Source organism: Lynx rufus, unplaced genomic scaffold (assembly GCF_022079265.1).
Source record: "Lynx rufus isolate CCGP_SWC_20201006 ecotype Redwood Valley unplaced genomic scaffold, mLynRuf1.p SCAF_10, whole genome shotgun sequence".
Classification (NCBI taxonomy): domain Eukaryota; kingdom Metazoa; phylum Chordata; class Mammalia; order Carnivora; family Felidae; genus Lynx; species Lynx rufus.
The window spans coordinates 57,521,798-57,548,307 of NW_025814824.1; the positions used below are offsets into that span (position 1 = coordinate 57,521,798).

At 51.4% G+C, this 26,510-nt stretch overlaps 5 protein-coding genes across 8 annotated transcripts in view; 2 read left to right on the forward strand and 3 right to left on the reverse strand.

Annotated features, from left to right (window-relative positions):
• TLN1 (talin 1) overlaps window positions 1-2,412 on the reverse strand; it is a 31,494-nt gene extending 29,082 nt beyond the window's left edge. Inside the window, exon 1 of the mRNA XM_047066122.1 lies at window positions 2,326-2,412. The gene's annotated coding sequence lies outside the window, so the exon portion shown is untranslated. The remainder of the gene's footprint in view (window positions 1-2,325) is intronic.
• CREB3 (cAMP responsive element binding protein 3) lies at window positions 461-7,680 on the forward strand. Of its 3 annotated transcripts, XM_047066204.1 has the most exons (10): window positions 462-928; window positions 2,958-3,059; window positions 3,175-3,322; window positions 3,399-3,466; window positions 3,563-3,652; window positions 5,592-5,698; window positions 5,808-5,876; window positions 6,736-6,820; window positions 6,915-6,999; window positions 7,078-7,680. In XM_047066204.1, exons 1-10 carry the CDS (start codon window positions 806-808, stop codon window positions 7,392-7,394), a joined length of 1,194 nt encoding a protein of 397 aa, XP_046922160.1. In that variant the 5' UTR covers window positions 462-805; the 3' UTR covers window positions 7,395-7,680. The 3 variants fall into 3 exon arrangements, with proteins under 3 accessions (XP_046922151.1, XP_046922160.1, XP_046922168.1); XM_047066195.1 differs by having other exon boundaries at window positions 461-1,121; window positions 6,915-7,680; XM_047066212.1 differs by lacking the exon at window positions 462-928 and adding an exon at window positions 2,612-2,707 and having other exon boundaries at window positions 6,915-7,680.
• Window positions 7,544-18,979, reverse strand: GBA2 (glucosylceramidase beta 2). The gene is made up of 17 exons (XM_047066163.1): window positions 18,351-18,979; window positions 14,806-14,897; window positions 14,390-14,505; window positions 12,074-12,292; window positions 11,560-11,799; window positions 11,225-11,327; window positions 10,910-11,063; window positions 10,697-10,822; window positions 10,326-10,498; window positions 9,984-10,088; window positions 9,666-9,773; window positions 9,412-9,563; window positions 9,180-9,286; window positions 8,890-9,032; window positions 8,696-8,811; window positions 8,405-8,596; window positions 7,544-8,126 (listed from the first exon to the last, which is right to left on the reverse strand). Exons 1-17 carry the CDS (start codon window positions 18,683-18,685, stop codon window positions 7,854-7,856), a joined length of 2,754 nt encoding a protein of 917 aa, XP_046922119.1. The 5' UTR covers window positions 18,686-18,979; the 3' UTR covers window positions 7,544-7,853.
• Window positions 18,896-23,300, forward strand: RGP1 (RGP1 homolog, RAB6A GEF complex partner 1). 2 transcript variants are annotated; one of them, XM_047066183.1, is made up of 9 exons: window positions 18,896-19,359; window positions 19,745-19,879; window positions 20,263-20,399; window positions 20,910-20,993; window positions 21,098-21,247; window positions 21,523-21,669; window positions 21,874-22,001; window positions 22,213-22,402; window positions 22,910-23,300. In XM_047066183.1, the coding sequence occupies exons 2-9, from the start codon at window positions 19,764-19,766 to the stop codon at window positions 23,131-23,133; spliced, it is 1,176 nt and encodes a 391-aa protein (XP_046922139.1). In that variant the 5' UTR covers window positions 18,896-19,359; window positions 19,745-19,763; the 3' UTR covers window positions 23,134-23,300. The 2 variants fall into 2 exon arrangements, with proteins under 2 accessions (XP_046922139.1, XP_046922130.1); XM_047066174.1 differs by having other exon boundaries at window positions 21,523-22,001.
• Window positions 23,301-23,350: 50 nt separating this feature from the next.
• Window positions 23,351-24,342, reverse strand: MSMP (microseminoprotein, prostate associated). Its single transcript, XM_047066222.1, has 3 exons — window positions 24,213-24,342; window positions 23,878-23,986; window positions 23,351-23,541 (listed from the first exon to the last, which is right to left on the reverse strand). Exons 1-3 carry the CDS (start codon window positions 24,340-24,342, stop codon window positions 23,361-23,363), a joined length of 420 nt encoding a protein of 139 aa, XP_046922178.1. The 3' UTR covers window positions 23,351-23,360.
• Between the last annotated feature and the right edge of the window lie 2,168 nt (window positions 24,343-26,510).

Consider the following 26,510-nt stretch of genomic DNA (forward strand, 5'->3'; position numbering starts at 1 on the left):
ATCACCAGTAGCCTTTCAGTGACTGGGGTGGCTTGAGTTTGGGTAAGGAGTTGGGAAGGGAAGAAGGAAAGGGTCGGTCGATCTAGGTACATGCAGATGAGGCTCTGGGGCACAGGGGATGGGGAGGTGGTTAGCACCAGGCATGGGCAGAAAGGATGAGGTTAGTGACTGTATTGGACTAGAAATGGGGAATACAAGGTATAGAGAAAGGCTGGGGAAGCTGGTGATAGGAAAAATACATATATGACCAGTCACTGGATCCGGCTAGGGGAAGGGGAAAAATAATTATAAGTCAGGGAATGAAAGAATGAGGTCAGAGGCCAGAGCAAGATACAGGAGGCTGAGAAGAGGTGGGGCTGTGGTCAGTGGCTAAATAAGGCTGAGATGGGGGGAGAGTGAAGGGACACCAGCAGTGTCTAAGCAAAGCTGGGGTTAGTGGGGGGGGTGGGGTGGGTATAGGGCACAGCCAGTGGCTGGGTCACGCTGGGTAGGGTATAGTGCTGTGGTCAGTGGCAGGGTCAGGCTGGGAGTGAAATGGAGGTGTGGTCAGTGGCCTGGCTGGGCGTGAGATCAGCAAGACCCAGTTTCCTCTTTGGGTCTCGTTTCCTCTTTTCTGTTTGGGGAGTGGGGGAAGGGGATCTACAACTGGATCAAGAAATTAAGGAGGCTTAGAACCGGGGTTGGCACATAGCAGGGCCTGGGAGTACTGGATAGTTATATTGGGCTGGGGGTGGGGTATTAGGAGATGACCATAAGGTATGCAGGTAGGTGAGTGAGTGAAAATGTGGAAGAGTGTTTTAAGAGGATGGGAAAGCTCAGATTTGGGAAAGGGCAAAATATGGTAGGATGTGAAGATTCAGGGGTAGGAAGGGAGGCAGAATGGCAGCTGGGAACCGGTGGTAAGATGAACAACATGGGAAAATTACCGGTGAGGGGAGAATTCTGTATGCAGGATTGTGCTTGCAGAAAGGGGGTACGCAGGGAGGTGTGAACTGCAGGGCCAGGGAGGAGAGCTGGAGAGAGGACTTAATAACTAGAGAATGAGGGATCTGGGAGGCAGTGGGGCTGAACTGTCAGAGGATTCAGTCATCTCTTTCTTCCATGGCAGCAGTGTTTCCTTGGTGGGCTGCTACTTAATCATAGCCCCTTCTCCCTAAGCAGTCCTCCTCTTATGACTAGGCCTTGCACATCTCCTGTGTCCCAGTCCCTTTCCCAACTCCTACCTTGTAAACAACATAGTCCAGAAACCCCTGCCCCTCAACTGTGGTGACCACATCAAGAGCCTTGGGTTTAGAGAACAGAATAAAGAAGCTAGAATCTCAGATGCCTGAAATTCTAGCAGAAGCCCAGAACCCTAACCTGAAATTAGTCTGTCATATCTCTGGGCTAAAGGACCTCTGCAACCATGCAGGAATTAGACTTCCCCGCAAAACAAGAGTGCCTACGTACTGCCAATCTCTTAAATTTTATCTATCTGAGGTCAACTACCCTGACCTCAACCATAACCCCCCCTAAAACTAATCCTAATTCCTAACATTAACCCTGACCTTAATTTGTTTCCTGTTCCCAATACTGGCTTTGACATTCATCCCTTTCCTAGCAGACACCCATATCCAATCATTGATCCCTAATATTGATCTAATTTTTACCACTAGCACCAAATTCCCTGACTTTAACCCTAAATGTTGATCCCTAAGCCTAAAACTCCTTTGTCACTTGATTCCTGACCCATCCCCTTCGCTATTTACCCCGGTACTGTCCTAATGTTTTGTAACCTCTAAAACTAGATTTCTAATTTAATTCCTGTGCTGACCCTTAACCTGGCCCTGAACCCTAACTTTGACTTAGGCTGGCTAGAAGACAAAAATAATGACCTAATCCAAACTTTACGTACATAAAACGGACCTGACTCAGGCCAGTAACTCTAAATTTTAACTCCACCATTATATCTCCTAAAGCCAACCTTGATTCCTAAACCCAACTCCACCTAATCCCAAACTCACCAGAAGCTCCCTCCCTACCCCTATACCCGCTATCAGCTAGCCTCAAAGCCGATCCCCGCCCTGCGCCTCACTGCCACCCCACTCGTCACCCTCCCCAAAACTTTTCCCAGAGGACTGATCCCAGGAAGGGCCTGGCACCCTTAACGGCCTACTTAACTCCGATCCCAGGCCGAGATACACTGGACGATGACCACTCCAACAGTACCCGAAACAGGAGACGCAGGAGAAGTCAAGGGCCCCGCCCGCCCTCCCGCCCGCTCGCTTCCCGGGCCTGGCCTCGCGACCCCACCCTGAGACTCGGGCTCGGCCCGGTCCGGCCTACCTGCGCTGCCCGGCTTGTGCCCCGCCCGCCGGCCCGCTAACCCGCTCGTTCTCCGGGTGGCAATCGGGCTCCGGCCTCGCCCTCCCTTCGACACTCTCGCGGCCACTTCCGTCCCCGAAACGTCCCCCACCCGCGGGCGGCGCCCTGGGCCCGCGCTCTATGGTTGCGGGGACTGCAGGAAGCTGCTCTGGCCCCAGCTCTCGATGCTCGGGAGCCGGCGAAGAGAGGGGCTTCCTGCCCCTCCCCGGCAGGAAGCAAGGGTGCGGCGCAATCTGGAGAAAACGTCCGACTGCGCCCGAGTTCCCTTTTAGTCTCTAACCCTTCCTTTTTTCGGCCGGGGGTCAGGGCGGAGCCGGTTCCCCAGAATGCCCGCCCTGAGGGGGTGAGGAGGCAGCAGGGACGTCCCCTTTATTTGCATAGCTCCCGGGACGTGGTGCGCAGCTTCTATGCCATTTCCGCGTCAAAGGAAACTCCAAATCCCGAATGCCTCGGGGGTAGTCACGTCACTTCCGTTGTGTTGGAAGTTGCGGAGAATCGAGTCTTGGGGGCTGGTGTGGTTTGACCGCGACGGGCCCGGAGTTGTGGACAGGTGGAGGGGTGAGCTTTTGTGTTTTTGTCCATCCTTCCCGTAGATATCCGGTATGGAGCTGGCATTGGACTTGGGTGACCAGGAGCTGCTGGACTTCCTGCTAGAAGAAAGCGGAGATTTGGGGGCAGAGCAGCCGCTTTCCGAGGTGGGTGGGAGCTGTGAATCGGGTTGGCGCGGGGCGGGCGGGAGGTTGGGGGGAGGACGTCAATGAGGCAGGAGGTAGTGATAGGTCAAGGCTTGTTCCTTTGAACCCTGTGCAGGCACTGAATGAATGGGAGGTAGAGGATTTCCTGATCTCCCTGCTGAGTCCCCCAACGTCGTTGAACGTTTTCAGCTCCTCTGATTCCTGTCTTGTCCACCATGATCACACCTACTCTCTCCCACAGCAACATGTCTCTATAGATGTAGGTGAGTCTGAAATAAATGAAGTTTAGGGGGAGGGGAGGATTCGTAGGCCCGGCTTTTTATATTTTCCCTTTTGCAGATGGTGGGAAGTATGGAAAAGAGGGGGCCCAGACGACTCCACTCCATGTGGAGGAGCCGGCGGAACAGGTACTTGACTTGATTTACCGCGGGATTATGCCCACATTGCACATTCCTTTCTGACACCCCCTTGCAACTCTGCTACCCACCTCCTGGTAACCCCAGGGGATTGCTAGGCTGATACTGACCGATGAGGAGAAGAGGCTGTTGGAGAAGGAGGGGCTTACTCTGCCTGGGACACTTCCTCTTACTAAGGTAAGACTCCCATTGGTGGAGTGAAGGCTGGAGGTGGGGGTTGTGAGTCCCAAGTAGGCTGGTTCTGTTAATTTTATATCAGGAAGGACTGAGATTAGAAAATTTAGCAAATTTGTTGCTGATAGGAAGCTGGAGCCTGTAGTTAATATGGTGGATGCAGAGCCACATCCTGGTTTTGTGAGGCTTTCACAAATTTTGGTGTTCTTTTTAAAAATTTTTTAAGTTAAAATATTTTTTTAACGTTTATCTTTTTGAGAGAGAGACAGGGTATGAGCAGGGGAGGGGCAGAGAGAGAGGGAGACACAGAATCTGAAGCAGGCTCCAGGCTCTGAGCTGTCAGCACAGAACGCGATGCGGGGCTTGAACTCATGAACCGCGAGATCATGACCTTGAAGTCAGACATCCAACTGACTGAGCCACAAAGGTGCCCCTCTTTTTGTTAAAGTTTTTCAAAGTTTATTTTTGAGAGAGAGAGAGAGAGAGAGCGAGCGAGCGTGTGCTTGCTTGCTTGAGTGTGTGGGGGAGGGGCAGAGAGAGAGAGGGAGACCCAGAATCCCAAGCAGGCTTCTGGCTCCCAGCTGTTAGCACAGAGCCCACAAGATCATGACCTGCACCATTTAACCAACTGAGCCATCCAGGCGCCCCCCCCCTTTTTTAAAAGTTTATTTATTTTGAGAGAGAAAAAACCAGCAGGGGAGGGGCAGAGAAAGGGGGTGACAGAAGCAGGCTCTGTGCTGACAGCAGAGAGCCCGACATGGGGCTCTAACTCCTAAACCATGAGATCGTGACCTGAGCCTAAATCAGATGCTTAACTGAGGGAGCCACCCAGCTGCCCCTTGGTGTTCTCTTTAACAGAGAAGAATTCAAAACCATCAGTGCAACATTAGTATAGGGACCTGGAAAGGACTGTACAAGCAAGGGGCCCTGACACTTAGATTTCACTGGCTTCAGGGTAACCCACTGATAGCTGAATGGCAGAATTAAGTTTTAGAATTCATCAAGAATTCCTCAAGGCTGGATGAAGTAGTATAGTGAGAATAAGTGTAAAATCCCAAGTTTTAAGTTTTAAGTGATGAGGGTCAACTTTATAAGCACAGTACCATAGTACTATTGTGAAATCGACATTCATTGATAGAAAGGTTGGGTTTTAATTTCTTAAAATTTTTATTTTAATTTATTTTTTGCAGGGGAGGGGAAGAGAGAAAGAGAGAAAGAAAATCCCAAGTAGGCTCCATGCTGTCAGTGCAGAGCCCATTTCGGAGCTCTGACTCACAAACTGTGAGATCATGACCTGAGCTGAAAACAAAGGTTAGATGTTTAAGTGATGGAGCCACCCAGCTTCCCTGAGAATTTTAATTTCTTAAAAGTACAAGAAGAGTTACCAGTTTGAGATGACTAAGAAAGTGAGTGGGGTTTGAAGGCTCTATCAATGGAGGTGTTGCCTCTAGAAGGGCAGTGACCATCTTGCTCTCCTTTATACCCCCAGAGCACATTTTAGTGTCTAGTTTTGAACCTATGTTTGACATATATTAAGAAGATGCAGTCCATCCTGAGGGAAGATGATGAGTTAAATTTTGCCCAGATTTTTTTTTTAACTCTGAAGAAACAGTAAATGCCTTAAAACAGTTAAAGACTGTTCATTCTCTCTGGTCTCGGAGGTAGATCCTAGGTAAGTCCAGTTGATAGAAACTATAGAGACAGATGTTGGCTTAGTATAAGAAAGATCTTTTTTTTTAAATTAATAAAATTGTTAAAAATTGTCTGGCTTGTGAGGGCGTTAACCCTAGGTCTTCAGAGGCATTCAGACAGAAGCCAAGTGCCTATTGGCCAGGGAAGCTGTAGAAGGGATTCCTGCATTGAAAAGACTGAACTTAGTTGCCTTCCAGCTCTTTGGTCCAATGTTCCTCTGATGAGATCTCTTTTCCCTGTCTTCTCTTAGATGGAGGAACAAATTTTGACACGAGTGCGGAGGAAGATTAGAAACAAAAAGTCTGCTCAAGAGAGCCGCAGGAAGAAGCGGCTGTATATGGGAGGCTTAGAAAGCAGGTACAAAAGGGAGAGGGACCCAAGGGGTGGGAACAGAGGTAGTTGGAAGTGTTGGGGTTCAAAGATGGGGGGATACAGTCCATGTCCTCATATCCTGTTATTCCCTCAGAGTCTTGAAATATACAGCCCAGAATCTGGAGCTACAGAACAAAGTACAGCTCCTGGAGGAACAGAATTCGTAAGCAACTCTCTAACATCAGTTCCTTCTTCCTCCCGTTTTATACTGTTGTACTCTTTCCCTTGCTCCACACTGGATTTCTCACTGGGCAGCGCCCACATGCAAGGTCTGGTGCTTGCCCTTAAGTGGATGATTCCAAGCAGCTCATAGTAACAGGGAACAAATTCACAAGTAACTAAGGATAAGTATCCAAAAAGAGAGAGGAAGGAGTAAGAAAGACCCTGTGGGACAGATCACATTTGATAGTAGGTAAGATTCTGGGGTGGGGGTAGGGAGCATTCTAGGCAGAAAGAACACAGCATAGTTCATTCTGGCTGGAACCTTAACATAGGGAAGTTGAGCCAGAAGGCAGAGAACATAGAATGCCTGGTGAGGATTATGTGCATAGCTGATCAGGCAGTGTAGAACCACTGAATGTATCTGCAAAGGAGTTTAAGTCTGGGGAGGACGGAAAGGGGCTTATCTTTTGTCCAAAATGAAAATTTTATTTTTTTTATTTTTTTTTAGAGAGAGTGTGAGCGGGGGAGAGGGGCAGAGGGAGAGAATCTTAAGCAGGCTCCATGCTCAGTACGGAGCCTAACATGGGACTTGATCCCACAACCTTGGCATCATGACCTGAGCCGAAACCAAGAGCTGGACACCCAAACGAGCCACCTAGGTGCCCCAGAAAGGTGTTTAATGAGGAATTTCAGGCATTTTGTCCACAGAGAGGAAGAGGTCATTTGCAAAATAGGACAAAAAGCAAAAGGGACAATTTGGTGCAGATGGAGGAGTGGACTTAACAAGGAGGGTTTCATTGCATCTCAGGGTGCCCAGCCAGGGGCTGCTCATGGTTTCCCCCCACCCGCCCCCCTTCTAGGTCCCTTCTGGACCAGCTGAGGAGACTCCAGGCCATGGTGATTCAGATATCCAACAAAACCAGCAGCAGCAGCACCTGTGTCTTGGTGAGGATGGTGACAGGAGAGATTCTTTTCTCAGGCAGCAGCCATAGGGGTACAACCTAGAGCTCTTCTTCATTTTCTTTTTCCTGTTCTCCAGGTCCTACTTTTTTCCTTCTGTCTCCTCGTCCTACCTGCTATGTACTCCTCTGACACAAGGGGGAGCCTGCCAGCTGAGCATGGAGGTGAGAGGCTTGAGGATGCCATTAAAGAAGGGCTGGGGGAAAGCCTGGCCTGCCCTTTTAGAGTCTTTGTTTCCTTAGTGTTGTCCCGCCAGCTTCGTGCCCTCTCCAGCGAGGACCCTCACCAGCTGGAGCTGCCTGCCCAGCAGTCAGAGGTACCAAAGGACAGCTCAGACCAGGAGCTCCAGGCTCTTGGCAACTCTTGCTGTCTGCTGAGACAGATGCCTCAGGCTCCTGGTGCCGAGCCTGCCTTGACATTGCCACTTCCTGTCCCCTCCCCAAAGTCCCCCTGCTCAGGTCCAGTCCTTCCCCTGCCCGCAAACTTCACAAGAGAAGGGGAATGGCTCCCTACTCACAGCCCCACATCTGTTATCTTACAGGGCAGATATTCAGGCTAGATGTGAGGATATGGGGGGGGAGGGGGGGGGGGGCTAAGCCAGAGCCCAGAGTTCCTAGTCTGTGTCCAAATGAAAGGAATGGGAGAGGGCTAGCCTGAGCCCCCGTGTCCTGTCAGGAAGCCTGGGAGTTCAAACACATCACACTTCACTGGCTTTCTGGGTCTTTTATTTGTACCCATGTATGTCTGCCACCCCATGAATGGGCCTGGGGGAGTCAACTAACCTCCTCAATCATTTCATGCAGTGAGGGGATTGGGTGAGGGAAGAAATAAATAAGTGATTCTGACTCCTGGGTCACCCTCAACCCCTCTTTACTGGCGCGATTGGGTAGGGAGAAGGGTAGGGGCATGATTGTCTTGGTGGCTCAGGGCTGCAGGAGATTGGTGGGGTGAGGGGTGAAGAGGAAAGGCCAGGCTGGAGGCTGGGCTGTTAGAGCCTCTCTCCGACAGTTCAGAGAGCTCACTTTGGGTTTGCCATGGCTTCCTTTGGTCCAAGTTTAGGCCCTGTGCTTAGTCCTGTGCCCTGTTCGGCTATCGGCCTGGAGGCCTTTTTATGCTGCTGCTGCTGCAGGGCCAGCTGCATGGCCCAGATGCTCAGCGGCCGCATGTAGGCCAGTGAGCGGAATACCCGCTGCTGGCAGTATGCTTCAGGGGTCTGGAAGGCCAGGCCCAGGCGCTCCCACACAGTTCGGTAGCAGCCTTCAGCTGTCTGGAAACCTTCCCAAGTCAGGCCCTGTAGGAAGAGATGTCAGTCACATTACTCGGCAATCCCTGAGTAGCCACTTAAGCTGGACAGATGGAGACAGTAGGGTCTCTCCCCTCAGGGAGTTCTCAGCTTGTGGTAGAAACAAACGTGATCCGTAGGCAGAAGACTGAGGCAGGAAATGGAAGGCATGCCAGGGAAAAGGGAGAGGTCTTCCAGATGGGTCAGGCCCTACAGAGGTCTGATGGCTGATCAAGTTTGCCAGCCCAAGGTACAGATGGTAGAGAGATGGAAAGGGAGTGTATTACCTCCTGGATCATGGTGGCTGCCAACCCATAGACCACACCCACCCAGACTTCATCAGACTGGACACTGGATCTGTCAGGAACACCATGGGGCTGCATCCCATTCACAGCCCCCATGGCTCCTCCTGCAAAGGCCCGGACATTGAACTCGAAGATGGTTTGGAGAGCACAGACCACGTGAGGGGTAGGAAATACCTAGAGGGGTAAAGGCAGAGACATGCTTCCTTAAATTTGCTTCCCACCTCCAGAAAAAAACCAACTTCCTCTCTGGCTCCTCTTCCTAGTCTTTCTCACCTCAGTGTCTCCTTCTCCTAGACCACTGGCCCTCAGGAACCACTGGCCAGCACACTGGTCAGACATGATGCTACAGGACTGAGGTGGAGGGCTGCAATCATAGTTGTAATAGCGGCCTGGAGTATAGGAAGACAAAATAAGGCTCCTTGTGTCCCCATAGCTGCCTTAGGTCTCCTTAGGCTCATCCAACTCACCATTCCATAGTAGTCTCTCATAGGCTTCTTGACCTCGTCTAAGGATGGAAGAAAACTTATCCTGGACATCCTGTGCCCCACATAGGACAGCCATCTGAACCATCACAGCCACAGCTGCCAGCCACAGTCCTCCACAGTAAGCACTGATCAGGGACACGGATTTGGAGGTCAGACTGGCAGCTCCAGCCACTCCCATGCATAACAAGCAATGAGTCATTCTTCCTTGAGCCCACAATTCTTTGGTGCCCAGTTCCCCACCTCAGGTACCCTGGAAGTCCCTACTCTCCAACCTGGGGCCTGTGGTGACCCATCCATCATAGGTCTGGTCTGCATAGCCTCCATTCTCAATGAGTCCATCTTGGTCCTTGTCAAACTTCATTTCAGACTCCATCACGGCCTAGAGAGGGACCAAGATACTGAAGACCTAGATGGATACTAAGGAGCGACACAATAGCCAGCTGGGTTCTCCCCAAACACCAGTCATGCCCTGGGCACACTGGCCACTGCCCATGCATGTCTTACCAGACATACAGGCCACATGTCTCTCAGGAAGCCCTGGTCACCCGTCAGGTAATAGTCTCGGTAAACCTGCAGCACAAACTTCAGGTTTAGGTCCTTCCAGTCAGCGGTATCGTGGACCACATATGCATTGACCCGGAGCCATGGCTCGTCATCTGTGGGAGGGGAGGAAACCTGACTGATTTGCATTGGTGGGTTGGGTAGAGGGTACAAAAGTTGAGGGAGGGAAGCAAACTCTGGGCTGGAGGAATTTTTACCTGGGTCCCCAATATCATGGGGGATGACGTTCCTCCTTTTCACAGGTGCCATTACCCCACTCATCAGGTATTGTCGCCGTGTCAGGTCCTCCCTGAGCGTGGCCAGAGCTGGCGGAGCAGACATACAATTGGGGGCGGGGGTAGTGAATGGGCAGACTTGAGGTGGGGCACAGAACTGTTTGTGACCCTAGAGGGGAACCAGTAAGCAGGATGTGGACATGTTGGGTAGAGAGGAGGAAGGAGACAATCTCAGGGACCAAAAAGATTCGTGGGTGTGGGGGGCTGAAAGGGCAGAAAGGGAACAAAAGGGACCCATACCCATGTCATACTGCAGGCTGAGCTCGAGTTTGGGCCAGAGCATGACGAGGGCGAACGAAGCATAAAAGTGGACATCATATGTGTTGTACATGCGATATTCCTGGCCTGGAGGAAGGAGGGAGACACACTGTCTCCAGAATTCCTGCTTCCCCTCCAAGTCCCCTCCCTAGCTTGTCCTTGAGCTGGGGATGGGGCACTGTCATACTCCACATCCGCCACTTAACCCCCTCATTCCAACCAATCCCCTGGGGGAGGCAAAACCCACCATCCTGCCTTCTGGCAGGGCACTAACTGGCCCCATGGATTCGGCCTGCTGTACTGCAGTCCACCACCAGCCTGTACCTTCAAGGTAGCCAAATCGACCATACTCCTGGAGGATGGGGCGGAGCTGACACATGCTTCCCACCAGCTCCTCTGGTAAGGAGTCTTCAGGAACCTCCAGCCATACTGTGCCTCCATCAGCCAGGAAGTATAGTTCATTGAACAGCGCAGATTTGTACCAGGCAGGCAAGGATCTGGGGAGTCAGGAGGAGGGGATGCTCTAATGAACATGGACCTCCAAGGAAGGGAAGGATTTTGGAGTTCTGCAGAGTGGGGGGCACCAAGTGAATCCCAGCCCAACTCTGCTGACTGTGGTGGGTGGAGATTGAACCAAGGAGTCCCATTTGGAGTGTGAGTGCCCAGGAGAAGGGTAAGAGAGGCCCCATTCACACCTGTCGTCCAATACCGGGCTCTGCCAAGCTGAGATCTTCTCTTCCCAGTCTGTGTATCGGCACAATGCATAGTGGCTAAGGGTGGGAGCTGCATTACCATCGCGGCCAAAGAACCTTGTGTACCGTCTGGGATGGAAAGGGAAGGAATGAGAACTCGGGCTCCAGGTCAGAGCTCCAGCACCTTGGATCCCTGAATTCTTTTGATCCCTTCACCTGTAGTAGACCTGGCCCTTAGCTCCAAACATGATTCTGGGCATATCCCAAGCCAGCGAGAACTCCAGGCGGCACTGGCCTCGAGGTGGCAGCTTGCCCGTAACACACACAGCCCCAGCAATGCCTACTCCTTTCTGTGAGGGGGTGCTTCGGCCTGAGGGAAGCACAAGAGAAATTGGCATAGGCATCCTCTTCAGCCCCAAGGATCCCTAATATGGGAATAAGGCCTATTCATGACCAGGGCTCTCACCCCTCCTCCCAAGACAGGGACAACCTCTCTTCCCACCACCTCCCTATCAAATCCCCCCCCGTCACCAGCAGGGGAGTCCAGCTGTCCATCTTGAAGTAGGTCTTGCCACACCTGCTGCCCAGTGCTGTCAGGGTCAAAGGCTGTGATGTGGGTTACCGTGGTATCCGCCTGTTAGGGGGCCAAAGACTGAGGGGAAGCTCCACAAGTATGCTGGCTTTGGACTAACTCTCCAGTTCCCATTATAATTCCCACCTCCAAGTTCTAGAGGCTTAAGGGCTGTAGTGAGGATGGGATTCAGGAAATGAGGAAATGAAGAGACCCTGGCGGGATGGGGTGGGCTCAGGGGCCAGGCTGAGGGTAGGGGTTTGCGGACTAAGGTCTAGGGCGGGCTCTTCCATACCGTGAGTCGTGCAGCCACAGCCATCGTGTAGGGGTTTGGAAGGGTTGGATGATGCAGCAGCAGCCCCTGTACAGTCTCCCCATCACGCTCCAGATAGAAGGGCTCATTCCACAATCCCCCTGGGGCATCATCTCCACCCCCCAGTCCATTCCGCATGGAGAACATGATGGACACGTCCAGGGCTTCATCCCCTTCATTTTCCACATCCCACACAAAGACTCCTACAGGCAGGCTGCTGTCCTGGGAGCAAAAGATCAGACTCAGATGGTCCCAGTGTCGCACCTCCTGGCCCCACTCCTCCGTACCAAGGACCTGGCTCAAATATTACTCCCTGCCCCCAGTAGACTCTCTTTTGTTTCCACTTGCATCTCCCCAGATTTCCAGCAGGCTGTCTTACCAACTGAGCGGAGATCCTGGAAAACCGGCATGATGTCTTTCACAGATCATGGAATTTCCAGCAGAGACAGATCTCAGGGAAGGGAGGGCAATGGAGGAAACATAGTGGGAGCCTCACCTGGTAGTCATGGGGCAAGATGGGTGTGATCTGGCGACAGGTAAGGGTGACATTCTGGCCAGGAAGCTGATAGACAGTCCAGGCTCGGGGATAGAGGGCGTGGTAGAATGCAAAGTACCCACACAGGCCCCAGTTCCAGCTGCGTAGGACACTTGGGCGCTCCACAGACAGGACTTGCTGGTACACAGTCGTCCCTTCCCGACGCAAGCACACTGTGAACTAAACCAAGAAGGCAGATAGGCTGGATGGGGTAACCACAGGCACCTCAAACTAGTCTCCCGTCCCCTTTCAGAGCCTGCAGTGGTTATCATTGCACCACAGCCTCACTCACCCCCCAGACCTCTCCCCCAGTGGTGAGTCACCACCAAGTCCTGCCTCCTCTCTTCTCCCAGGCTTCCTCTCCCTTCTTACTATGGTGGTCTTAGCACCCTCACCATTTCTGCTTTTATGCTCTGCCTCTTGCCATCTGGTATCAGAGGATCTTTCTTACAGGCAAATCAAGACATGTTAGTCTGTGCTTATATTTCAGTGACTCCCCATGGCCCTCAGGCTAAAGTCTAAATTCTTCTTCCTGGCTTTGAGGGCCCTTCTTGATCTGGCCTCTCCCTGCCTATCAGACTCATTACTGTTCAAGCACTTATATTCTGGTCATATTGAATACTCACTGTTTCTTGAACACACTAACTACATTTCCTCCTCCATGCCTTTGCTCCTGCTCATTCTCCATCTGGTGAAACCTCTCATCCTTCAAGGCCTAGGTCAAATGCCATCTCCTCTCCGCAAGCAGTGAGTCATTCTCCTGTGTGTCCCCCTACCCCTCTAGTTTAGCATGTTATAATGGTTTTGTTTACATTCTGACTCCCTGACTGCTCTGTGGGTTTTTTGAAGGCAGGGCCCTCTCCAGGTCACTGAGGTCCCCCTCTCCAATTATGACTCCACATCAGAGACAGGCAGAGTTGGCACGTGTAGGGAGAGCATGAGGAAAGTCTAGAGTAACGTCCCTTTTTTCTCAGCATACTATCTATCCCTCTTATTTTGGTTCTTATGTGGTCTCACAGTCTCCATTTTCTCAAAGTCCTATTGCCCTAAAAAAATTTAAGCTTTTGGAGTATATGGGCTATAAGGGGTTAATCTTTCTTCCCTTGCTTCAAAGTATGCCTGACAAATTTTAATGTATGTGTACAATAATTTATGTTGTTGGAAGTGGCTAAGACTATGGGCTTTGAACCACAGCGAGAGCTGGTTCTGGATCCCAGAGCTTCCATTTACCAACCATGTGACCTTGGGCATGTTACTAAATCTCTTTGGATCTCAGTTTCCTTATCTATAAAATGGGTGTAATAATGGTTCTTACCTTGTAGGACTGTCTTTAAATATTAAATATCACACAAAATGCATAGCACAATCTCTAGTACATGTTAAGCATGCAATAATTACTTTAACTCGAGTCACGATTCCGGAAGGCACTTCCCCTCAGGATACCTAATGGATGAGCCAGAGAGGAAGCTTGGGGCATTGGGTAGGGTTGGTAAACCTGAACTAGGAAGGGCATTGCCATTAATTGGACTCAAGGTCTGCTAGTCATTTTTTCTTTGAAGATGAGCTGAAAGCTGGAAGCATCCCTCAGACAGGAAATGGGAATGTGGTGGACAACTGCACATATAAGGTTGCTGGAGAGAGATGATGAAAGGTAGACTAGATGCCTCTGGCAACTGAAGGTCCAGATGTGATGAAGGAACAGAGGGAAAAGAAATGAAGCTTCAGAAAAGGGAAAAAAGGAGATCTATGCCTGAGACAGGAGGGACTTCCCAGGCCCTCAGCCAGGGAGACCACCAGAGGAGTGATCACCAGCAGAGGAGCTGACCTCTAGCTGAAGGCTAGCCAATCAGGGTGAAGAGTAGGTACCCTACACATCTTTTTTCCCCGTGCATTTATAAACTTTTGGGTTTGTTTTCCCTTCTGGTACTACTGAATGTTCTTTTAACCAGGTTAAGGGATCTGGAAATTCCCTGCTCCCCCTGGCTGGGGACTGGCTGAGTTAGTGGAGCTGGGGCAGCAAAGTAGGTAGGAGCCATTTACTAGAGAAATAGAGGGCATGCAGGTGCTGGGGCTGTTTACTCTTTTAAGAAACATGTGCTCTGGGAGTATCTCATTCCTAGTATATCCTAGCACAAGGGTGGGCACATGGGAAGCATCGTGAAAATACTTATTGGACTGAATCATGTGCACATCTAATTTCTACATCCTACACTGGCCAAGAGGCTTTTCCTGGTCTGGGGTACTGTCCTGGACTCTCCTTCACCTCCTGGTTCTTACTTGGTCAGCAATGACTGTCTGGTGCTGGTACATTCCAGGATTGAGCTGCCAACGACAGAACTGGCCTCTCCAACCTCGAGTGATAGTGCCTCCCCCGATGCCACCCAAAGGACAACCTAAAGATAGAATCAGGATGGTTAGTGGGGCATGGGAAGAGGAAAAGAAGCCCATTGCTCACTTTCTAGACTATAAAGATGAGTTCCTCTAAAAACCCTGGGGATATCAGATCAACACATTGTATGCTTTAAACTTACACAGTGTTTTATGTCAAGTATAGCTCAGTAAAGCTGGAGGAAAAAAAAAACCCAGGGAAAGGGGCTGTGCAACTTGCAAAAACTGGACGACTCTTGCCTAGCTCTGCAGTAGACCCAGAGGCTGGGCCCTCTCTGTGCAGAGCAGAGCTGGGGTAGACTCACCATAGATCTGTCTCAGGGGCACACAATTGATGAGGTCAATGAAAGGTGTTTTCTTCTCCACCTGGGTCTTCCGGTACCACCACTGCAAATACCTGAGGAGCAAGAGGCAGTGTGAGTGGAAGGGGCAGTGGGCAGTATCTCCTGGGCTGCAATCCCCTGCCTCTCTCTGGTCACCCAGTTGTAACTTCCAGTTACATGGCTGCCAAGGACCGTTCCCTTCACTTCCAAATCTCTCTTCCTTTTCACTTCTCTACAGTTCAAGGTCCCCTACTCTTCTCAGTCACCCCAGCTTACAGCATGGGACTATCTTTGTTTCTCCTCTTTATTCTCCTCAGGAGCTTCTGACCATGCCTCACCTGTAACTCCACTACCACTGCTTGGCTTTAGTTCAGGAGCTTTGCCTGAGGTGCTGAGAGGGCCAGTTTTGTTTCCCTGACTACACCCCCCCACCCACCATGGGAACAGTCTGCTGGGATAACTTTCTTCTTCTTCTTCTTCTTCTTCTTCTTCTTCTTCTTCTTCTTCTTCTTTTGTTTCCCTGACTACACCCCCCCCCCCACCCACCATGGGAACAGTCTGCTGGGATAACTTTCTTCTTCTTCTTCTTCTTCTTCTTCTTCTTCTTCTTCTTCTTCTTCTTTTTTTCTAGAGGGTGGGGAGGAGCAGAGAGAAAGGGGGAGAGAGAATCCCAAGCAGGCTCCACACTCAGCACAGAGCCCAACATGGGGCTGGATCCCACAACCCTGGGATCATGACCTGAGCCAAAACCAAGAGTTGGATGCTCAACCTATTGAGCCACCAAAGCGCCCCACTTTCTTCTTTTTAAAGTGACTATTTTTCTTCCTGATTGTGAAAGATGAAAATTTGTACAGTATACTAGATGGAAGAGGAAAAAATCCCACCCATAGACAACCAGTGTTTACATTTTGGGGCATAACCTTTTAAGTCATCTTTAAAACTTCAGCATTTAAATAGTAAGGTTTCGGAGTTTGCTCTCTCATAGTATCCTAGTAAAGCCTAAAAATCCCTACCTGGGGATTTGCTGGTCTTGTCATAGCTCTGTATCCAATAAGCAAATGGTTTTGTTTGGGATTCAAGGCGCTGACATTGGTTTCAGCCTCTCTTCCAATCTTAAGTCCTACAGATTCCCATTCAGAGTGGGTCATCACTAAGCGACCCTTGTCCCACCAGACTCTCCCAATTCTATTCTCCTCCCTAGCCAGCCATTTTATACCTATTGTTCAAAGCACACCACTTGTAACTATGTAATTGGGTAAACAACTCCTCTAAGCCTCAGTTTCCTCATCTACAAAATGGGGTACCTCCTGCCCTGCCTATTTCATGGAATGGTTGAAAGAGCAAATAACATTATAAATAGGAAAGCCATAGGGTACCTGTGTCAGGTATTACTGTTACTTGCACATACGCTATCTGAACTCCCAATCAGATGCTGTCTTGTTCTTTCAGTGTTTCTCACATGAGTCTGACACGCTTTTAAATTTCTTGGGGAAAGGGATAGTGACAAAGACTAGCTGATTATTACCACAGCTTTAAACACAGGGCAGGGCACATGGTCTGCAGTCTGTAGATTATTTGCTGAATTTACCAGTGAATGTACAAACAGTGGGGCACTACACAGGTGAACATGAAGAGGAGCAAGGGGAGGAGAAATGTGATTAGAGAATAGGGAGGGTACATTCTGGGAGAAGGGGGAAGGGGGGGAAGGAGGAAGACAAAGGATGAGATGATGGGAAAGCAGAAGGTCCTCTTTGCCAGCTTAGAGGGAACTGGACTTTGAAACTAGAGGCCATAAAGGAATGGAGAAGGGGGGGAGGTTACAGCAGGGATTAGGGCAGTGAAGGAGAAATGCAAGATCTGAAGGTAAGCCTAACAAAAGAGTATCTGGTGTAGAACAAGCACTCAGTAAACATGTATTGAATGAATGGACTCAGGCTGGAAGGGAGAGCAATCAAAACTGAGTCACCACAATGAGGCCAAGAGAACTCTGGCTTGCTGCAACTCCTGATCAGCAAACCTCCAGTTTGGTCTCCTCTTAGGGTTCATCTCTCATTCCCCTAATTTAGCAGCTGGCCATTCCTGACCCATTTGGCCTTCTCCCTTATTTCAGCCCCAATTTAAGAATTATCATTCACAATTAATTGTTCCTTGTTTCACCCCTGCTTTCTCCTCAGTGCAGGACCTCATCCCATTCCAAAAGCCCCATGACAATGATCTCCACCCTATCCTGGCATGTGGAGCCAAGGTTCAGGGGGCTGAACACAGCTGACTCAGCTCACACTTAGGGGCTGAGGGCTAGGAGGCCTACCCGTTCTTGATCTCAGTGTCCTACCACATGCATCCCATTGTGCTTCTCTCAGTACTCTAGCCCTCAGATCTTATTTTGACCCAGAGCTCTGGGGGTCAGAGTTGGGCTGAGTCAGTTTCTGAAGTAACCTGGAGGGATGATTGTTCTTTAGTACAGGCCACCCACAGGAACTAGCAGAGGAGCCAGATACCCAGGCAGCGTCAGGCCCTTCCCACTGCTTAGGGCTGGGCTGGGGTAAGGTAAATGTGCTCCCAACCCAGCCCTACAGCACTGACTGAAAGGGAAGGGTCCCCTACTTTAGAGGCTGTTAGAGCTGGGTTTTCTAACCTTTATTCCGCCATCCCCAGCTGTGTTTACTTTGTGGATTGACTCAGAATGACCTAAGGGTGATGCTTACTGTCCTCATATCCACCTGTTCCTGTTAATAGGTCTTGGCTTCTCATCACTAGCTTCTGAACTCAGTGGGGATCTGTAAGGATCTAAAGGAGTTCTACAGCTCAGGATAAGCTCGTGGGGTGTCTGCAACCCTTGGGGGAAGGGGTACCAGAGCAGGCCTTGGAAGACTATATTACTTAGAGCTCTAGGGACACTTACGGCAGTGCCTCTCTGGCCAGAGATCTCTGCTTTTTGTATCAGGGATTGTCTATCTCAGAATAAAGTGAACAGCACACCTCTCTCCTTAGGGTGAGAGCGGGCAGGCTGTCACCCACCCCCTAGAGCTAAAGCTTGAAAGAAACCAATGGGTGTTGGGACTGTAATGTGGTGTGCCTTTTAAATGAGGCAGACAGAACACCCCAGTTACTCAGGGGAATCAGGTTGAGAACTCGCCCCTTTGGAATAAGGAATAAAACAACAGTGTGTTTGTACCATAGTAGACAGACTATCCTTTCCCGCCTTGCTACAAAGTATAGCAAATGCCAAAGGGAAGTCTTTGGAAAAGGAGTGAGATGGAGCCTAAATGGGAAAGGATGACTGCAGGCCCAAGATGTTCCTGCTCTTTCCTACTAGAAAGACAAGTTTCTGGGAGGAAGGGGGTTGCAGAGATGTGACCCGGTCTCACCGGCGCTCCAAACCACAGGCTTAGAATATGTTGGGGGTAGGGGCCAACTGACTGGAACAAGGCACCCACCTGCTTTCTCACCCTTTCTCACCTCTGCTGGAAATCTTGTGCTGGAACAAAGTGAAACCTAAAGTACTCTAGGCAATGGGATCTACTCACCGCAAGCCCATGCCCAGATGCTTTATCAGGTTGCTCAGGGAGATGTTGTTGGCATTAAAGGGTTTCCTCTTCTCTGCAAACTCATGAGCCAGGCAGATGCGCCAGCCAAAGGGAGGCACCTGGTAGCCCTTAGCTTTGCCTTCATAAGAAGCCATCAGTTGCCCACAGTCCTGCGGATTGCTGCAGCCCGGCTCACTTAGGGGCCGATTGTCTTCAGGGCTGTCGCAGTCTGTAACCTGCCCAGCCTCAGTGCCTCCAGCATTATCAGGGCAATAAACCTGTGGATCCCCTTTGGCACAGCTAGTCTGCTCCGAGGCTGGGACTCCGGTTCCCATGTTCTCAGGATCCTGGGTCCCCACGGCCTCGATGGTCCCGGGTCCCAAGTCTTTGGGTACAAAGTATCTCTCTAGGCAAGTCCAGATGCGGGCGGCGGTGGTTGTTAGGTGTCGTCTCGGAGGGCCAGGCGCTGGGGAAAGCCGAGGTGAGCTAGTGTTTCCGTGGAGCCTGGGAGCTGTTGCTGCAGCGGCGTTGGCGGCGACAGCAATAAAGCCGCCTCGGGCTCCCCCTCGGTCTTCTCTCTGGGTCCTGGGAGGGAAGGATCGGGTCTCGTCGTCATTGGGCCGCGGTGATTAGTTTGCCCAGCCAAAGGGCGACTGAGCCCGCGGAAAGGGGAGGAGCCCCGGGGGCCAGCCCGCAAGGAACCGCCCCCGGGACCGGCCTGGGAGCTTGCGGCCGCCTGAGCCCCGTCTCCGGGCCGTGGCGCCAGGCCCCACCCCGCCCTGGGTAGGGCGCCGGGTCCCGCCGGTTGGCGTCTGGGACAGCGCCTGCGCCCGGGTGCCAGCCTGTGGGAAGGTGACCCAAGGCGGCGGGACAACCCGAGCCCCTTCCGGTCCGATCAGCCGGGCGTTTCCGGTCGGAAGGCGCTCGGTGGGGAAGGGGGGCTGAAGGAAGTCCCGCCTCTGCCGCGGACGCCGCCACGCACTTGGCCCGGTCGTGGAAAGGCGGGCAGGTGAGGGCCTCGGTGTGCCGAGACCGGGTATTCGACCGTGTGAGGTGCCCGGGCTAAGGGCACGAGGTGACGGGCGGTCGTGGCGTTGGGCTGGGACCTGGAGCCTGGAGGGAGGTTGGGGAGGCTGGTTTGGGGGTTCCGGGAGGTAGGGGGACTAACTCGGTACTGAGAGGGGCGGGGGTCTGGAACCCAGAGAGACGTCCTCCCCCTACTGGGTCAGCTGCCACCCGTACTTGCCATCCACTTTCCCGCACCCCAAAGCCAGGCGCTTCACTTAGACACCGTACTGGTGGCCGCTGGTCTCCTCTGTCCTGGCCCCAAGGTTCTCCGCAGACGCCCCTCCCTGCCATGGTACTGACCTCTGACCCCCCTTGTTTCCTTTTAGATCTGATTCCGGAGCTGCCATGATTGAAGTGGTAGCAGAGCTGAGTCGAGGTCCTGTGTTTCTGGCGGGGGAGGCGCTGGAGTGTGTGGTGACAGTCACCAACCCCCTGCCCCCCACAGCCACTTCTGCATCCAGGTGGGGATGCAGATACTGAAGGAGGTGGTTCTTCTGGGAGGAAGCCTGGTTTCTATGGTGCTAAGCCAGAGCTCAGATTGCCCTGTAGCACACCACCACCTTCTTGCTCATTGCGCTCTCATTGTAGGAAAGGGCTGTTGAACTGAACGTGTGGTTGACAGAGCCCTCCACGCTCCCTTCTCCCCTTCCCCATTTCCATTTTACCCACAGTATACTTCTTTTTAATGGATTCTCTTTGAGGTTCAGGATTCCCCCATCCCTAAGACAGCCACTTCACCATGTTGGTCTCCTCAGATGGTGTGGGGGGGGTGGGGGGGGAGTTTGGGAGAGCATTTGTGAGGTCAGGAGCTCCCCTCTGATGCTTTCTTTTCTTCTTCCCATAGTGAGGCTTTGGCCTGGGCCAGTGCCCAAATCCACTGCCAGTTCCATGCCAGTGAGAGTCGAGTAGCACTACCTCCCCCTGACTCCAGTCAGCCAGACGTCCAGCCTGAGAGCCAGACTGTCTTTCTACCACACCGAGGTTAAAGATGGGCATTTGCCTTTGGAAGGGGGTGGAGTCATTGTCACCTGAGAGTGAATTTGTTAAGTTGTTCTAGTGGGTCCTTATAGTTTCTGTCATATTGGGAATGTTGGGGAATGTAATTGTTGTTTTGGGGGTATATGACTGTTTGTATCTTACAACAAGAAAATAAGGGTAGCTTACTTTGGGCTGCCCCCACTTGCTGTGCTAGTTTCACCTAGTACTAGACAGTGTGGGTCATTTTTTTTTTAATTTTTTTTTTTAATGTTTATTTGTTTTTGAGACAGAGAGAGACAGAGCATGAACGGGGGAGGGTCAGAGAGAGAGGGAGACACAGAATCTGAAACAGGCTCCAGGCTCTGAGCGGTCAGCACAGAGCCCGACGCGGGGCTCGAACTCACGGACCGCGAGATCATGACCTGAGCCGAAGTCGGATGCTTAACCGACTGAGCCACCCAGGCGCCCCTAGACAGTGGGTCATTAAATTGCAGTCTTTCTTATCTCTTTCAGGTGAGAGGGGTCAGTGTATCCTTTCCACTCCACCAAAAATCCTTTTCTGTGATCTGAGGCTAGATCCTGGAGAGTCCAAATCATGTGAGTGCCTATCTCTTTCCCACCCCTGGATTGCCTTCTAAGGCTCCTGGAGGGAGGACTTCTCTGGCTGCCTCTGGCTGGCCTGACTACTACTTCCCAACCAGACTCCTACAGTGAAGTGCTGCCCATAGAGGGACCACCCTCCTTTCGGGGTCAGTCAGTCAAGTATGTCTACAAACTGACCATTGGCTGCCAGCGTGTCAACTCACCCATCACTTTACTCAGGGTCCCTCTGAGGGTTCTTGTGCTGACAGGTAAGTAAGGATTCCTGGAGGGAAGGGCTGGGGAAGAACCTCACCAAAGCAGAAATGATCTGTAGAGGGCCTGCGAGGGGGGCTGGAGGGAAGCTTCCTGGTCTTAGTAAAGGTGCAAGTTGGAGGGTGGGGGGACGGTTTCTGGAGACTAGGTTGAAATGTGTACCTGGGATGTGACTCCCCTTACCTTCAGCCGTCACAGGTTGGAGTCTAAAACCCTAACCTCTACTGTCTATTCCCTCCTAGCACTACCTTTCCATCTCTTCTCTCTGTAGGCCTTCAAGATATCCGGTTTCCCCAGGATGAGGCTGTAGCCCCATCTAGTCCATTCTTGGAGGAGGATGAAGGTGGGAAGAAGGATTCATGGCTAGCAGAGCTGGCTGGGGAGCGTCTCATGGCTGCCACATCCTGCCGCAGCCTCCGTGAGAATCCTTTCACAATTGCCCTCCCCCATACCCCCATATTATTACTGTCTCTGACAGATTTTCCTAATTGCCATATGCTTCTTGAGGATTCACTGATACTCATCCCACATTATAAAGAAAAACCCCACCTTGGCCTCTGGCTCCCAGCCCTTGGTACTCCCCAGTGTGGACTCCAGGCTCATAGTGTCCCATTCTTCCCAGATCTATACAATATCAGTGATGGCCGAGGAAAAGTTGGGACATTTGGCATCTTCAAATCTGTATACAGACTCGGCGAGGATGTGGTGGGGACCTTAAACTTAGGGGAAGGAACTGTAGCTTGTTTGCAGGTGAGAAGGAAAGGGGATTTTGGGGTGCTGGGCCTGGAGGGCTAGGGAGGAAGGAGGAAGGGCCTACATAAAGAGGGGTGGTATGTAGAAGTGAATAGTGTGGTCACCCAGGGTCCTTTTGGTAAAATAGCTTGAGATTGGGCTCAAGCCTCTCACCTAGAGTCCTTATTTTCAAGTGCCTGCTAGCAACCACTTCTCTTCTTGCTCCCAGTTTTCAGTAAGTTTACAGACTGAGGAACGTGTACAGCCTGAATACCAGAGGCGCCGCAGGACAGGGGGTATCCCCTCTGTCTCTCATGTGACTCATGCCCGGCACCAGGAGTCCTGCCTACATACAACCAGAACCAGCTTCTCCCTCCCCATCCCTCTCAGCTCCACCCCAGGCTTCTGCACAGCCATTGGTGAGACCCAGACCATCATTGGCGGGGGGGGGGGGGGGGGGGGGGGGAGTAAAATGCTGTATTTAGGTAAAGTGTAATGGGTCCTGATTCCTAACAAACTCCTGGACATACCCACACCCAGCCTCCGACATGTAACACTTTCTCAGACATTCAGTCTGTTTCCTAGATGCACTAACTTCTAAATTCTTAAGAGCTTTACAGATGTCCTTCACTGCCCCTACCCACTGAGACCCTATGATGCACTGATCTCTGATTCCCCAGCGTGTTTACTTTAATCTACCAAGTCTTGACTGTTCCACACTTAGATTATTAGATGCTTGACCTTGCTATCCTGTTGACATGTTTCTGGTTAACACTGGATTTCTTTAGAGAAATCCCTGATCCTAGCTCTGTGACTTCTCTTCTTCCTGAATACCACTTTTTCCCCCCATTTGCTAACCATATCCTGCATTGGTTTTTACTCCTGCCTTCTAATGCCTCCCCACCTTTATCTGTTTTTTTCCACAGTGTCCCTGAAGTGGAGATTGCATTTTGAATTTGTAACCTCGCGAGAACCAGGTTTGGTGCTCCTACCTCCCTTGGAACAGCCTGAGCCTGTCACCTGGACAGGGCCTGAGCAAGTGCCCGTAGACACCTTCAGCTGGGACCTTCCAATCAAGGTGCTGCCCACAAGCCCTACCCTGGCCTCATATGCAGCCCCAGGCCCCAGCACCAGCACCATAACCATCTGAAACTGACTCACCACGACGCTATCTTTCTTCAGGATACTGAGAACTCAGCACCTGGACTCTATAGTAGGGCCCATTTTCCCCACCTGGGTCCAGTGGCATGGACAATGAGAGGCAGGCTTTTAGCTGTAGCATTAATTTATTTATTCAGAATAAATTGGCAGCTGCTAGTGGTTTCCCTGGAAGTGGCAGCAGCAGTGGGCAGTTAGCGGAAGGGTGATCGGTTGAGTTTAGTTGGAGTGGGGAGCAGGGGCCCCAGGGGCAGGGGTGTTGGCTGAGCCCCATTCGGGGTCAGGCCCTCCCCCTTTGCAGGGCAGCCGAGGGTCAGATTTTTGCACCAGGGAGAATTGACAGGTTCCTGCCTCCTGACGTACCTCACACCCCGCGGGGAAGTCGATGGGATGCTGAGACCTGGGGAAGCAAAGCATGGGAAAGGAGTCAGCATGGTGAAGGCCCCCTTTATCCCTGCCCTACTTTCCTTCTCTGCCAGCATTCTTCCCATGTCTTTAGTGCCCTCTTGTTCCCTGTGACTAAGCCCTGGCCTGCCATATATGGATTTTTTCGTTTCATAGCAGGAATATTTTCCCTCCAGACCGCCCCCTACATCCCTCACTTCGTAGCCTGCAGCTTTCTCTCTTTCTCTCACTCTTGTTGGTACCTTCAGGTTCAGCCAGCCTCATACCTCTATTCTGTTCATTTTCCCACCACAACAGTCTGGTTATACCCTGGCAGTCTGTGGTCACTCACGTGTCACAGCAGCCCACACCGACGGGATGCAGACAGGTACAATGGAAACAGTCCTTGCGGAGCCAAGACTCACCGAGGCTAAAATATTTCCCTTCATAGTGGCAGGGGGCTAGGGAAGAACAGGAGATGTTAGTGTGTGTGGGAGTGGTAGTGGCAGACAAAAATCACTTGTGGTCTGCAGTGGGAGAAAGTAAGTACACATCACCTCCATATTTAGTCTCTCCAATTTCCGAGCTGGAGGGAGTCTGGGTTTTCTGATAGAGGATCATCTCTAAGCCCCCCTCATCCCAACTCCCTCTGTTCTCGGCCTTTCCAAATACCTCCCCCAGCTTTACCTTGAGCTTGAAAGTAGCACTTGCTGTGGACTCCTGGCTGCTGGAGGAGCAGAGATATCACCAAGCAGATGATCCCCCAGCTTCCCAGGACTCCCTTCGCCTGTCCAGACCAGAGCATCATTAGGGTCATTTCTGCAGCACAGCCCTCTCGATCCCTTCTTGGCCTCTGTTCAGACTACTCTGGTCTTGTCTCTTTGGCTTTTCTTTGTTTTTCTCCTTGAGTCTTAGCTTCTGTCTTTCTCCCCTGGGCTCCTGTCTCACACCATCTCCTTGCCCTCTGCTCTCACAGGCTTGGGATGTTTATAAAGTGAGGACCCTGGCCCCCTGCTGAGCAGAGCTGGAAAAGCTGTAACTCTGTTTCCTGAGGTGAGGGCATGAAAACAAGAGGTCTAGCTTTAACAAGCTGTGAGAGCTGATTCATGCCCCGGCACAGCGAGGGGGAGGGAGGTGGCCATGGAAGGGGCACTGACTGGGCACTTCCCCAGCAAGGAGGTGGGAGGGGTAAGGGCCCCCAGGTGGTCCCCACATCTCTTCCCTGACCTGGAGAGGAGGAAGCATTCCCCCCCACCCCCAACACACACATACACACCAGGGGTGTGTGTGCTGGGATCCTTGCCTGGACCGGAGGGAGGCATTTCCTGGGGATGGCTAATCCTGCGCTCCAGCCAAACCCAGGAGCTGCAGTAGGGTGCGACAGCCAGAGGCTCCGGGAGAGCGAACCGACACCTGGAGTGGAGAATGTTTCTCTCAGACCCTAGGGCAGAGTCTCCCTGAAGTATGCTAGAGATGTGGGTGCTCCTCCGAGATGAGGAGGTGGGTATCTCTTTTGCACAAGCCTACCGGGGATGCACTTTCCATTGCTCGGTACCCCCAAACATATGGCACATGCAAGATCTTCCCTTATCTGGGGACAGTTCTTTTAAAGAGGAACATCTCTAAATACTCTACTGGTATGAGTCACTCCGGTTTCACAGAGGTGCCCCTGTTTCCTCTAAGAACGAGAATTGAGGAGTCCTCGATGTCCTCTTTTGGGTTTCCTGCAGGCTCTGGAGAACCCCAAGATGGGTGATTAAGACTGTAGGTTATAGAGTCAGACTACTTGGATTCAGATCCTGATTCCACTTAAGAGCTGTGTGACCTTGGGCAAGCTACTTCAACTCTCTAGGCCCTTTTCCTTATCTTTAAATTGGGATAGTAATACTAACTCAGGGTTGTTGTGAGGCTTTAAATGAGATGATGCGTGTAATGCTTTTAGCACTGTCCCTGGCACATGAGCCTCAGGAAATGGTAGCTGCTGTGGTTGGTGCTAAAGCTCAGATGAAATGGGGAGACATTCCTTTGTTTGAATGGTATTGAGCAGCTCTGCACAGCTGAGGACTTCTGTCGGAGGCTGCTATCTCCTATCACAGACTTCTGCCCTTTGTGCATTCGTGCTCCATGTCACCCTTACTACCTCTGGTTTGAGAAAAAAGTGTTGGGGGTAAACCCACTTTTCCTAGGTCAGTCAGTACCCTCACTTCTGCCCTGGGAGAAGGTGTCAGTTTCTCATCCTTCCAGGTAACATCGGGACCCCTGCTTTTCTCATTAGGATTTTGATCCATTTCTTCCCATCCCCGCTCATGTGAACTCTCAAGTTCTCCTATTTGACCACTCTAATGCCAGCCATCTCTTTGGTACTAATGACAACTTTCTTTCACTTTGCCATACTGCAAAGACCTTTTTCTAGCTGTTCCTTTCCTGTCTGGAGGGCCACTTTGACCTTCTGTTTTTCCTTCTAAGTCTCCAGTCCATTTTACTGCAAGAGTCTCATTCCCTGCCACCCAGTGGATCAGATACAACTACTTCTGGCTGACCTTTTTAGAGGGTCACCCTGCCTCTCTCCTCTTCATTCAGAAACAACTTCGTCTGTCCACCTCAGACTCCCTATCTGTCCTCTTCCAAGTAATGGCTTAAGTGGATGGAGATGCCAACTATATGTACCACATGTTCACCCTAGTCAGGTCTGATACCTTTTCTATTTCAGAGGAGTGCCAAGAGAAAAAAGAAAATTCATGGTTGAAGCTGGGTGCCTTGATGTAGGCTGGTGTGTGGGAAACATGACCCTGGACTGCTCTCTTGGCTGGAGCAGGTGGATTAGGAGTCCTTTCTAGCACAAGGGCCCAGAAATCTTGTCAGTGGTCAGTAGCTCTGTTGCTACCTTTCTGGGGAAGGGGGGGCCTGCTGATACCCTGGAAATCTGGGGCACGGAAAGCCTTTTGCTCCTGCAACCTGGAGCCGACCCAGTAGGGGGCAGACACG